Source organism: Melozone crissalis, unplaced genomic scaffold (genome assembly GCF_028551555.1).
Source record: "Melozone crissalis strain CALT ecotype California unplaced genomic scaffold, PUWL_Pcris_2 ptg000041l_1, whole genome shotgun sequence".
Lineage (NCBI taxonomy): Eukaryota > Metazoa > Chordata > Aves > Passeriformes > Passerellidae > Melozone > Melozone crissalis.
Window position 1 is genome coordinate 9,314,532 of NW_026535819.1, and position 12,241 is coordinate 9,326,772.

At 47.7% G+C, this 12,241-nt stretch overlaps 1 protein-coding gene across 6 annotated transcripts in view; it reads right to left on the bottom strand.

Annotated features, from left to right (window-relative positions):
- CACNA1B (calcium voltage-gated channel subunit alpha1 B) overlaps positions 1–12,241 on the bottom strand; it is a 313,833-nt gene that overhangs the window by 158,069 nt on the left and 143,523 nt on the right. For all 6 annotated transcript variants that reach the window (XM_054284411.1, XM_054284410.1, XM_054284409.1 and 3 more), the window contains exon 7: positions 5,240–5,343. In XM_054284411.1, the coding sequence (XP_054140386.1) occupies positions 5,240–5,343 (104 nt within the window). The remainder of the gene's footprint in view (positions 1–5,239; positions 5,344–12,241) is intronic.

A 12,241-nucleotide genomic window follows, 5' to 3' on the forward strand; every position in this document is an offset into this window, starting at 1 on the left:
CAGCTCAGCTCTCACAGCCAGATGAGTAAACCCTGGCAGCAACCATCACTCTGCACTGCCTGGGCTGGAAATACCTCAGGCTTCGCCATAAATATTTGAGGACATGACAAGCAGCATTTTTCACACTCCAGAGGCGCAGACTCCCAGGATCCCAATACATCACTCAGGGAGCGTGGCCTCTCTGGCCAGAATTCCAGCTGTCTCGCCACCCTCAGCACTCCCCCAGCCTGGGTCAGTGCCAAAAAGCACTTAGCCTTGAAATAAGTTCAATCATCTTCCTCCCAGCATCCCAGGATAACGTTTATCCTCTTTGCATTGTGTAATCCAAAGCATCAAAACAGTTCAGCAATGTATTGTGTGGCATCATGCAGCTCATTAGCAGGCAAAATTAATACCCGAGCTGTAGGAAACCCCATAATCCCAGCAGGCTGCGGGAAATGCTGGGAGCTGGGAGGGGAACAGCAGCAAGAGGAGAAAAACAGCATTGAAGGGGCTGCTGAGGGAGGGAAAACTGGGAAAACAAAGTGGGGATGGGGATGAGGTTGGGCTTGGGATAGGGTTGGGATGAGGATGGAGTTGGGATTGAAATGGGGTTGGGTTGGGGATGGGGATGGGGTTGGGGTTGGGATGGGGTTAGGTTGAGGATGGGGATGAAGATGGAGTTGGGTTTGGGTTATGTCAGGGCAATGGGTCCCTGGCCAGGTAATAATTGACATAGATTTAATGTATTTCAGAAGACTATTAATAATCTTTTTTAAGAAATCCATACTTTTATACCTTGTTTTTTACAGGTGTTTTTTTACAGGTTTTTTAATTGGTCCTTTACTTAAAACACCATCACCACTGGCTAATTAAGAAACCACGCTTTGGTGAACAAATCTCCGTAACACATTGCACATCTGCACAACAACAGGTGCAGCAGGTTAAGATAAGAATTGTTTCTCTTTCTTTTCTCTGATCTTCTCACAGCCTTCCCCAGAAAGGCCTGGGAAAGTTGTGCTGCTCTCTGTGGCCAGAGAGCTGCTGCCACAGGGGCTGGGATGGGGAAGGGGTTGAGGATGAGGTGCCCAGTCCTTGGGGGCACAGGGCAATAAACCAGAATTAAATCAGAAAAAGCTTCACTGTGGGGCAGCACTTCTCAACTGCATGTGGGGGTTTTTCCCTGCTGGCCGCAAACCATGGGCACAGTTCAATAAAAAATTCCTGGGGATCATCCCAGGGTGTTTTGTGGCCAGAAGGGAAGCTGTGACATCCTGAGCAGCAAATGAGCCTGTGTTTGAGGGATGCAGGAGGGCAGCTGGGGTCAGCACCTCCTGCCATGGCTTGCAGTCAGAACAATCTCGTGGTGCCACCAGAGACAGCCAATCTTTGTTGTTGTTTTGGGGGTTTTTTGTTGGTTTTTTGTTTTTTTGTTTTTTGTTTGTTTTTTTTTTTGGTGGAAAAGTTGTATTCCCCTGTATTGCTACCTAGATCACAAACAAAGAGTTTACAAATGATTTAATAAAGCTAACCTCCCACTGCAGTCAGCACAGAAAGATGTTCCAAGGGAAATACATTATAGACACAAATTCCTAAATATTTTCACCACTGCAGTTTTTCCACTCTTAGAAAATGCCACCTCAATTTTTGGGAAGTAAGGTGCCCCAGCTTTTGAAACAGGAAAAGATTCACCCAAGGGCCTGGAGGGCTGGGCCAGAAAAACTTGAAGAAGGTGTCAAATCTTCTCATTTCACCTGGTTTTCAATTATTTATTTTTATCATTTATATTTTCCCCTTTTTTGTGTGTGTCTGTGACTGGGGAGTCACACAGCACAATTCCCAGCACATGGATGGGCAGAACACAGCCATGCTCTGAATTCCACAGGTCACAAGCAGAAGGAAATGAGCTCCTGGATGTTATTGGTATCAAAAGGGAGAGGAATTTCTCCCTGCTCCTGCTCTTCTGGCCCTGTGCAGTCCTGAGCTCCCAAATCAGCTGTGACACAGAGCAAAAGCTCTGCAGAAGGAAATAATCTGTATTTTTCTGCTCTACTGGGTTCTGCAGGGCTGCTGAGTTTTCTTGGTTCACAGAAAAATCAAGAATCAGGGAAGGAAAATAGAAAGGGGGGAGTACAAAGTGAGGAGCAGGGAGGAAAATCCCCTACAAGGGAAATAAAACCATTGCTCCAGAGGATGCTGAGTCCTGCTGGAGAGCCCCAGATATTCCAGAAAAACCAACGAAACTCCCTGAATTTCAGGAACTACTTCAATCACAGCTCCCTTGACCACTGCACCACTCCAGGAAATCTCAATCCCCCTGGAAAACAACACAGAATTCCCTGTATTCCCTGTATTTCTGTGACACAATTTCTGTGTTTTCCAGTGCTATCCAGCCTGGCAAGGAGGAATTGATCCCAGTTTCCTCAGTCAGAGCCCCACATTTGGCACTGGGGTGAGCAGGTCGAGCCCAGCATCCAGCAGGAATCCCTGAGCTTCTTGGATCCAGCTGGGGCATGAGACTGGGGCTCATTTCTATGTTCTGTCTTTTCCAAACTTCCACAACTCCCATCACTTCCCTGCCTTTGCTGCTGCTACACAATCATGGAATCCTTCAGGTTGGAAAAGGCCTCTAAAATCAGCAAATCCAACCATCGGCCATGGCCTCAAGTGCCATTTCCACAGATTTTTTTGAACATTTCCAGGGATGCTAACACCCTGGGCAGCCCATTCCAACGTCCCCCAAGCCTTTCCATGAAAAAACTCTTCTTATATCCAACCTAAGCCTCCCCTGGCACAACTTGAGGCCATTTCCTCTCATCCTGTCCCGTGATTCCAGAAGAATCAGCAGAGAGGGGAGGTTGTTTGTTCTTTATTTCAACTCTTGTTGCACATTTTGGGAGCAGGTGATTCTGGGCATCCCAATGGGGTCAGTTTTCCAAAACTTCCTCAAACAGAAAAACCCAGGAGCCAAACCCACTAATAACTGGTATCTGCTCAGTGTTGATATGGATTAACAAATAATTCCAGAAAAGCAGAAAATTCCATCAAGATTTATGGCAGAACTCTGCACAATTTAGGAGGAAGCTCAGTAATTTATTGTCAATTTTGATTTAGGCAGAGTTGGACAGGGCTTGGAGCAGGAGCTAGAGCTGATGCTGTCCCTGGGATGTGATGGCTTCATGTCCTTGAGTGAAGGTCTATCCTATGGAAATCAACTTCTCCATGAAGAAACCCAGGCAAACAATAACTCCAGATTAAATTTCTCTTTTTTTTTTCCTTTTTTTTTTCCATGATGCTGTCTGGGCTTTTGGCTGCAGAGCACATTGACACAGACTCTGCTTTCTGAGGGGCTTTCCTTTTTTCTGGTGTCTTCTTATCACTCCTCCATTCAGATACAGAATCATGGAATGGTCTAGGTTCAAAAGGACTTTAAAGCTCATCCCATCCCACCCCTGCCATGGCAGGGACACCTTCACTGTCCCAGGCTGCTCCAAGCCCTGTCCAGCCTGGCCTTGGGCACTGCCAAGGGGCAGCCACAGCTTCTCGGGCCTCCCCACCCTCACTGGGAAGGTTTTTTATACATTTTATACCTTTTTCCTTCCCTGATCAGCAGCTCCAAGCCCACCAGGAGCCCTGTGCTCCACACCTGTGCTGTGATGTTTATTTCCTCAGCCTCTCCCCAGGAATTATTCCAGGCAAGGACGTCAAACCCCTCTGTGAAACAGAAATTAAAGGCTCCCTTCTGTGAGGAAGATTTTCTCATCCTCACCACTAACAAAGGGAATCCTGCACAGAGCTGTGTTTTTATGAAGAGATACACCTTTATATAATATTCATATTTTGCCCCAAGCAACAAGAGGCTTTCAGGAGAGTCAGACACAGGTCTCCAGCTCCTGCTCACCAAACCCCTTTGATTCCAGCACAAAGGAACAGCAGCCTGCAGGATTTTGGGTTGGTTTAAATCCCACTGTGGAATAAGGTAGATGAGGCACCTAATGAACCACACTCAGCGCTGCTGGGGTAAGCCCTGAAAATCAGCCATCAGACAAAGCCTCTGGTACACCAGGATGCCCTATAAATGGGTTTGTTCAATTATTAATGGCTTTGGTCAGTTATTGATCAGTTACAAATGGCTTTGACCAGTTATTGATCGATTATAAATGGCTTTGGTCAGTTGCTGATCAGTTATAACTGGATTTGGTCAGTTATTGATCGTGATGATTATTCCTGCACTGAAGGGTGTTACACAGCCTCACCCACAGCCCTCTCTTCTCCTCAAACACCACTGCTCTGCTGCCCACAGCCTGTGCTTTGAGAAGGAAAATAATAACAAAATAATACAAATCAGCATTGATGTGTTCTTTGGAAAACACTTTCCTTTCTCCAGCCACTCAAAAAAAGAAGAGGAAAGGTGCAGCACTGAAGGGCTTTTACCACACAGCAGCAACAACTCATTTTTTCTTCCCTTGCTGCCAAGAGGCAGGAAAAAATCCAGGTTTTAATACATCTCTATGATCTCAATTGCCTGCATGATCTAAGAAGAAACTCAGTGCAAAATGAGGTGCCAAAGTCTGAGAGCTTTATAGTCCTGGAGTGTGTTAATTCCAGATCACATCTCCCCAGATGCTGGGAATGTTCCAGCTTCAGACTTGGCACCTTGATTCCTACAAAGGTCCAAACCCAAAACTCAGCTGCAACAAACACCAAATCCTTGGCTGAACCTTGGGGTTTGAACATCAAGAGATCAGCATGTCCCCAAAATCCAGATATTGGCTCAAGCAGGCAGAGATCAAACAAACAAAACAAGTCAACAAAAAATCAATGCAAGAAAACAAAAAAACCACCAAAATATTCCCAAACCTGAGATCTTTTAATTGCCTTGAGTTTGAGCTTCCCCAGGCTGCACAGTAGCACCAAATGCATTATCCACATTTCCATGTCCCATTCCAGCATTCCACACCAGCAGGTCCCTGATGGCATTTCAAGGCAGCACAGAAGTGTTGGCTGCACTGCCCCAAATCAGTTTAATTCCACAAATCTGGGTTCAGAATCATCTCAGTGCAGGGATTTTCACCAGCCTGTCCCTCCCCATTCCTAGGGCTGTACAGAAATATCCCCCTACAAGGACAGGACAGTGTGGGATGAGTGGGAAGGGGACACAGTGGGATGTGTCACCCATCTCTCTCAGTAATATTCCCCCATAATAACATATCTTCCCTTTTAATATCCAGGTGGGAACAGAAATTCAAGAGTGCCTTACCCTGATAGGACGCCCAGCACCAAGTTGAGCATGAAGAAAGAGCCAATGATGATGAGAGGGATGAAGTAAAGCCAATTCCAGGTGTTTCCTGCAGCGTCGTTTGTCTGTAAACAAATGGGAAAAAAGAAAAAAACCAAAACACAATTATTATTTCACCTTGGAGAGAAAACACCACCCAGAACCTGCAGGGCAGAGGAGATTTCCCTGGCAATTCCATAGGAGTGTCCACCACTGATGTCCTGGTCAGTCCTGCTGTGTTCACCAGCTGCAATTCCAGCTAAAGAATTGCTTGTCCCAACATCCATACCATGGTTTTTCCTCAGCTCTAGTGGGGAGATCCCTCTGTTATCTGTCAGTGACCTGGTGAGGGGATGAAATTCACAGGTGACACCAGGCTGGGTGGGATGTGCATGTGCTGGAGGGCAGCAGGTCCTGTAGAGGGTCACATCATGGGGTCACACCATGGCCTGAGGGTCAGCAAGGGTCCTGTCCTTGGGTCACAGCTCCAGCCTGGGGCTGGAAAGCTGGAAAAGGCCCTGGAGTGCTGTAACAGTGGCTGTACATGAGCCCAGGTGTGCCCAGGTGGGCAAGAGGCTAAGGGCACCTGGGCTGTCCCACCATGGCGTGTCCAGCAGGAGCAGAGCAGTGACCACCCCTGTGCTGGGGCACCTCAAATCCTGTGTCCAGTCCTGGGCTCCTCAAGAAGGACCTTGAGGGGCTGGAGTGTGTCCAGGGAAGGGTTTGGAGCCCCAGGAGAGGCTGAGGGAGCTGGGAAGGGGCTCAGCCTGGAGCAAAGGAGGCTCACCGGGCCCTTGTGGCTCTGCACAGCTCCTGACAGGAGGGGACAGCCGGGGGGGTCGGGCTGGGCTCCAGGGAACAGGGACAGGAGCAGAGGGAACGGCCTCAGGCTGGGCCAGGGCAGGTTTAGATTGGATATTGGGGAAAATTCCTTCATGGAAACGCTGTCCAGCCCTGGCACAGCTGCCCAGGGCAGTGGTGGAGTCCCATCCCTGAAGGGATTTAAAAGCAATGTAGGGACATGGATCAGTGCTGGGGAACAATGACCTTAAAGGCCTTTTCCAACCTAAACAGTTCCACAGCTCCAGACTGACCCTGCTGCAGGACCAAACTCCATTTTTAGGTGGCCTAGCCATGTGCAGTCTCCCTGCTGCAGCCTCCTCCCTCCCCAGCTCAGCTCTAACTCCCAGCACCACATTTCCACCTGAACAGAGCCACTCCAGCAGGGAACCACAGCTTTCCCTAAAGCCAGGCTGCAGTTCAGCCCAGGATCTGCTCACACCCAGACAAGGAGTCTGCAAGAGACCCAGGATCTCTGGAATGCTGGAATTCCACATTGCTCACTCAGCACCTTGGGCTCCTGCCAGCCTAACCCACCCTGAGCAGGCAGCAGTGGCAGATGAACAGGAGGGGAGGGTGCTGCAGTTTATGACAAAGTTTCTGCATTCATCAGCCACGAGGGAGCTCTTTGGGGAAGTGCTGAATGGGAAAATGCCACATGGCCATTGACAGAATCCCAGTGCTGAGGAAAATGCAAATTCCTCTCTTGTGCGGGAAGAATGCAGCAATCTGAGGATCTGATGTTTGGTGGAAGGAAAAGGAGAAGAGGAGCAAAAAGGCTCCTCTTCAAAAAGGAGTAAGTAAAGACCTAAACACATTCTTCTCATCCTTCTCCCTCCTCCTGCAGAGGGTGAAAAACACCAGGAACCCTGAGCTCACCTCCCTGCACAAAAGCAGAGCCTACAGAGAAAAGCTCAACCACCACCTGGCAAAAACTGCATTAATTCTGATATTGATGCTTTAATTTATCATCTTATATATATCTTATATATATATCTTATCTCTTATTATAACTTATTATCTGTGATGCTTTTTGGTCACTCTTCCCAATCATATTCCCAAGAGTAATTTTGCTTGCAGGATTCACAGAAGGAAATGTTTCAAATGTGCTTTACCTCAGCCATGCATGTACCTGGTGCCACCTGCAAAGTCTCTGTGTAAGAAGTCACCTGATGAACAGGCAAAGCATACACCACAGCATTTCTGACAGGTGATAACATTTATTGCACTGATACAAGGAAACTTGCATTCTCCTTGTCCTTCTGCAGAGGGTAAAGAAAACCAGGAACGCTGAGCTCAGCTCCTTCCCCAAAAAACTGCTCTCGAACACCAACTAGCCAAAACCTGGGCTCATTCTAACTGATATTGGTGCCTTTAACTTATTATCTGTGCTGCTTTTGGCCAGTGTTCCCAGTCATATTTCCAAGAATAATTTTGCTTGCAGGAATCAGAAAAGGAAGCACTTTCAATGTGTTTTACCTCAGCTGTGCATGTACCTGGTGCCACCTCAAAAGTCTCTGTATGAGAAGTCACCCAATGAACAGCAACCCCCAAACTGTCCGAGTATTTCTCACAGGTGATTTATAACATTTATATATCAATGCAGGGAGCCCCCAGTCAGGGAATAATGTGCTCTGACTCCATGATTCAGAAGGCTGAACAATTGCTTTATTAAGCTATATTATATTACACTACATACTATGTTCTACTCTATACTATACTACTAAACTACACTAAAGAAAAACCCACAACCCTTTCCACACAGTCACAACACAGCTTTGACCCAATTGGCCAATCAGTCAAAACAACCATCAGCAGAGTTCAATTAACAAACTCTCTTCAGTAAACAATCTCCATAACACATTCCCCGTGTGCCAAACAACAGGAGCAGCAAACAGAGATAAGAATTGTTTTCTCTTCTCTTTCTGAGCTTTTTTACTGCCTTCCTCAGGAAAAATCCTAGGAGAGAGAATTATGTCTCTCTCTGTTCAAAGAGTATGTGAATACCACAATTTATATATAACATTTATAGCTCTGACACAAGTAAATGCCCCCAAGGTTTGTTAATAGGGTGCATGTGTGCACCAATCCTTCCTCCAGGATCAAACACGAGACCAGCATCTCCCCAAATAGCAAACACCTCTCAGGAATGGCTGTGTCAGTTGATCAGTGACTCAGAGGAGAGGAGTGGGCACTCAGCAACCTCACCACAATCCACTCTGCTCAAGGTAAGGGACAAATGGATTTAAGGAGAAACAGCCCAGAGCAGAAATGCAGGGATGGCTCTGAGCTGCCCAATTAGGGTTTTGAAGACCTTTGGAATAGCTGACATCCCACCCTAATTCTTCATTCCCTGGTTTAGCTTTCCATTCTTCTCTCTCTTTGCTTTCAGCTCTCTCCTTGCCCTCTTCTGCCCTGCATCTCTGCAGATGGGCTCGGAGGAAACAGGGAAACTCATCCTCAGTGCTTCCTTCCCAACATGAGGGAAAAAGGAGCCACTGATGACGACAGGGATGAAGTAAAGCCAATTCCAGGTGTTGCCTGTAGCATCATTTGTCTGGAAACAGAGAAAAAGGAGGAATGGGGAAGTGTCTGGGGCAATTTTATATTTAGGTGCTGTTTTTCAGCTCTCAACTGGTCAATCAGACATCTCTGGTTGCAGCAAGCAGATCCCATCCAGGGAGGGCTCGATGGTCCCTTCCAGCTCAGGCCATTCCATTGTTCTGTGAGGCTGGGAATGCTGTCAGCAGCCAAGGGGGGCTGGAGGAGGGAACAGATGGGAGAAGGGAAAAGCACAGAAACATGCAAAGGGAGTGCAGTGGGCTCACTGCTGCCAAATGATCATTTATCATTTATTTCTCCATTTGAAGCCCAAACTTGGTGACAGATCCACAATTCCATGCCACGATCAAAGCCCTTAAAAATGAAATGTGTTGAAATACCACCAATTACCCACCCTTCCCTAAGCATCTGCTGGGTTACCTCCTGCTCAGGGCAGGACAGGGCCTGGCCCTGTTTGCTCTGCCTCACTCTGGACAAATTCCCCTTTGGATATGGTGACAAACACCAGGGAAAAGTGGTGACAATGTGCTCCTGAGAAAGCAGAGCTTCCCTGGATGTGCAGCACCTTTCCCAGTGCTCCCAAGTGTGACTGATGAGTAATGTCATGGTAGACTCTCACAATTAAAAGGCAAATATCCTATATATTTGTCACGGTTAACTCTCACAATTAAAAGGCAAATATCTCCTGTAAGGAGACGTTTTATAGATTCATAGTTGTGTTTTATAACAATTAAAAGGCAATTATCCTGTATATATGTTAGGAGAAGTTTTATAGATTTATAGTTATGTTTTATCACAATTAAAAGGCAAATATCATGTATATATGTTAAGAGAAGTTTTATAGACTTACAGTTATGTTTTACCACCCTTGTGTTGTTATCAGGGTTTGCCTGGGTTTGGGACATTTGGGAGGGTTGACTCATTACTATGGCAACACCTGACCTCCAAAAAATATGTTAGGAAGTGAATTCCACCACTGGACAGTGAAGGAGGAGTTGATGGACAGAACTTTGGGGAGGGTAAAGGGTTTTTAACCCTTTAACAAAGGGGACCTTTTAACAAAGGTGAAACCTCCATTGTGTGGGTGAGCACATGGTGGGAAAATTCTCTGCCCCCCACATTGTAATAATGCCTCTATTCAGTCTTCTGTTGTATTTTTTGATAAGGTTTTAATAAACTTTTTAAATGTTCTGGAAGTGAGTCTCATTTCTCACCCAAGCAAGCTGGAGCCCAAGCACAGGGTACAGCCCCAGCTCTGCCACAGGGAGAGGCTTTTAATGACTCAAAGCCTGTTTGGTGCCAGGAAAACCAAACTCCTTCCCCCAGGGAAAGCCCCCAGAGTCTCACAGGCAGCTCTGTGTGCCCTGAGCCCTTCATCCACAGAGCCACTGAGCTCCAGGCTCACTCATTAAGCAGGAGGAGCCAAGAGATCAAATCAATTTTTATGTTCCAGCTACAACATTTCACTGCTGTAACGTCTGGCAGTCTGTCAGTGCCACTTGTGCCCACAGAGATGTAACAGGAGGGCAAGAGAAAATGAATACTCAACACAATGTGCCAGAATTACAGCCAGAAATTCAGGAGGGGCTCACATGGAGCTCTCACACTGCTCCTGAGCCTTCTGGTCAAAAACAGCCATGGGGCTCTTCACAAGCACCCCCTGAGCAGTGCCCACACCCAGCCCCAGGAGTGCCCTGGGCACAGAAAGATCCACATCCCCTAAATGTGAAAGCACAGGGCTCCCACAGCTGCACAGAGGGAAACTGAGGCAGCTCAGGGGCACTTTCAGGGCCACAGTGATCTCACCTCAGACATCTACAGCCCACACAGACTCTGCACCCCTGGAGTGCTCTCCCTAAAATTCTGAGTTCTGCTCAGCCCCAGCTGCTCCCACCCCTGGCCTGGCACTTGTAGAGGGACACACGCAGCATGGTAAAATACCGAAATACCCCTGATACCTTGTGCAGGCTGGTCTAGAACAGAGGCTAGACAGAGATAAAGAATAAAGCAGGGATTCATTAAAGCCTCAATGGATCCACCTTGGGCAGCACAAGAGCCCAGCCAGGGCTGCACCCAAGATGAACCAAAATGGTCCCAAAATGCACGGCCGGGCACAGGGTCTCTTCCTTTGATCATTCTGCTCCATTTGCACCTTGCAGTTCATTGTCCCATTCCAGCTTTAGCCCATGCAGTCCCACCCTGCTTGTTTTTCTCTCTCCAGCCCACAGTGTTTGTGCTCTTGGGCTGAGATTTGGATCATTTGTCCTTGGTGCCCAGCTGGAGCAGGAATTGTTTTGTCTCCCTATTCTGTGCACAGAGCTCACCATGCCCTCATGTGAAGCTCAGACCCACACACTAAAGCAGCATAGAATGTGAAAAACAGAAAAGCTAAAACCTGAGGCATCACCCAATCCCTAAATCCCCAAAGCATCTCTCCAAGCTGTTCCAGGTGACTCTGCTCCATTGGCCACCCTGGAGCTGCTGTCCCTGTCCACAGCTGGGTGTTACAGGACAGCCTTTGTCTGTTCTCTCTCTATTGATGCCTTTTTGGGATATCTAAAACCAGAGGCCAGACAATATCAAGACAATAAAAAGCAGGAATATTTATTGAAGGGCCTTCAGGTACATTTCAAGCAGACAAAGCCCCCCAGGGCCTACACCCAAAATGGATCATGGTTTCACAGGTTTCACACTTTTATAAGTTTGGTTCATTTGCATATTGGGGGTTAATCTGCCAATTACAGCTTCAGGTAATGAAGTCATTTATCCCAAGTTTGCTCCAAACTCACTTTTGTGTCCATCTCTGGGGCCTGAGGCAGTGAGGTGTCCCTGATTGCCAGGCCTGGAGAGGAATTGTTGTGTCTGCCCCAAATGGGAAAGCTGCAGGTCACACTGTGTGTGGAGTTTGGAGTTATCCACCAAAGAACAGCAGGATTACAAATGTATGGAAAATATAAAAGCTCAAATCCTAAGGGATCACTGTACTGGCTCTGAGCACCCAGGGGCTCTCTCTTCCCTCTGTGCCCAGTGCTGGTGTCCCCAGGCAGTGACAGCACAGCTGCCCCTCAGGGTGCAGGGATCTGGGGGGAATTCTGGCAGCTGTAGCAGTCTCAGAAGCCAAAGGCTGCTGTCCTGCAGGGGATTAAAGCCCTGAGCTGCAGAACAGGGCATTCCCCAGCACAGCACACAGCACTTCCCAGCAGCAGGCCTTTGTGAGGTGTCCAAGAGCAGAGCAGGGCCCGGGTTAATCCTCACTCTGTGCCTCAGGCACACAGAGCTGCTCAGGCCCTGCTCCCCCTGTTAACACTCTGCCTGGTTATTAATTCATTCCAAATACCCTTTGAAACAATCCACTTGAAAGCACCAACTGCTGCTTGCACTGTGCTGTAGAGCCCAGAAATGCCCTTTTATCCCCTCTCATCTCCTGTCCTGCAGCCCTGGCCATGGCCCACCTTCCCAGGGCTGCTCCAAGGGGCATTTCCTCATCCCTGGAAGTGCACAAGGCCAGCTTGGATGGGACTTGGAGCAACCTGGGATAGTGGGAGGTGTCCCTGCCCATGGTGGAGGTGGAATGAGGTGAGC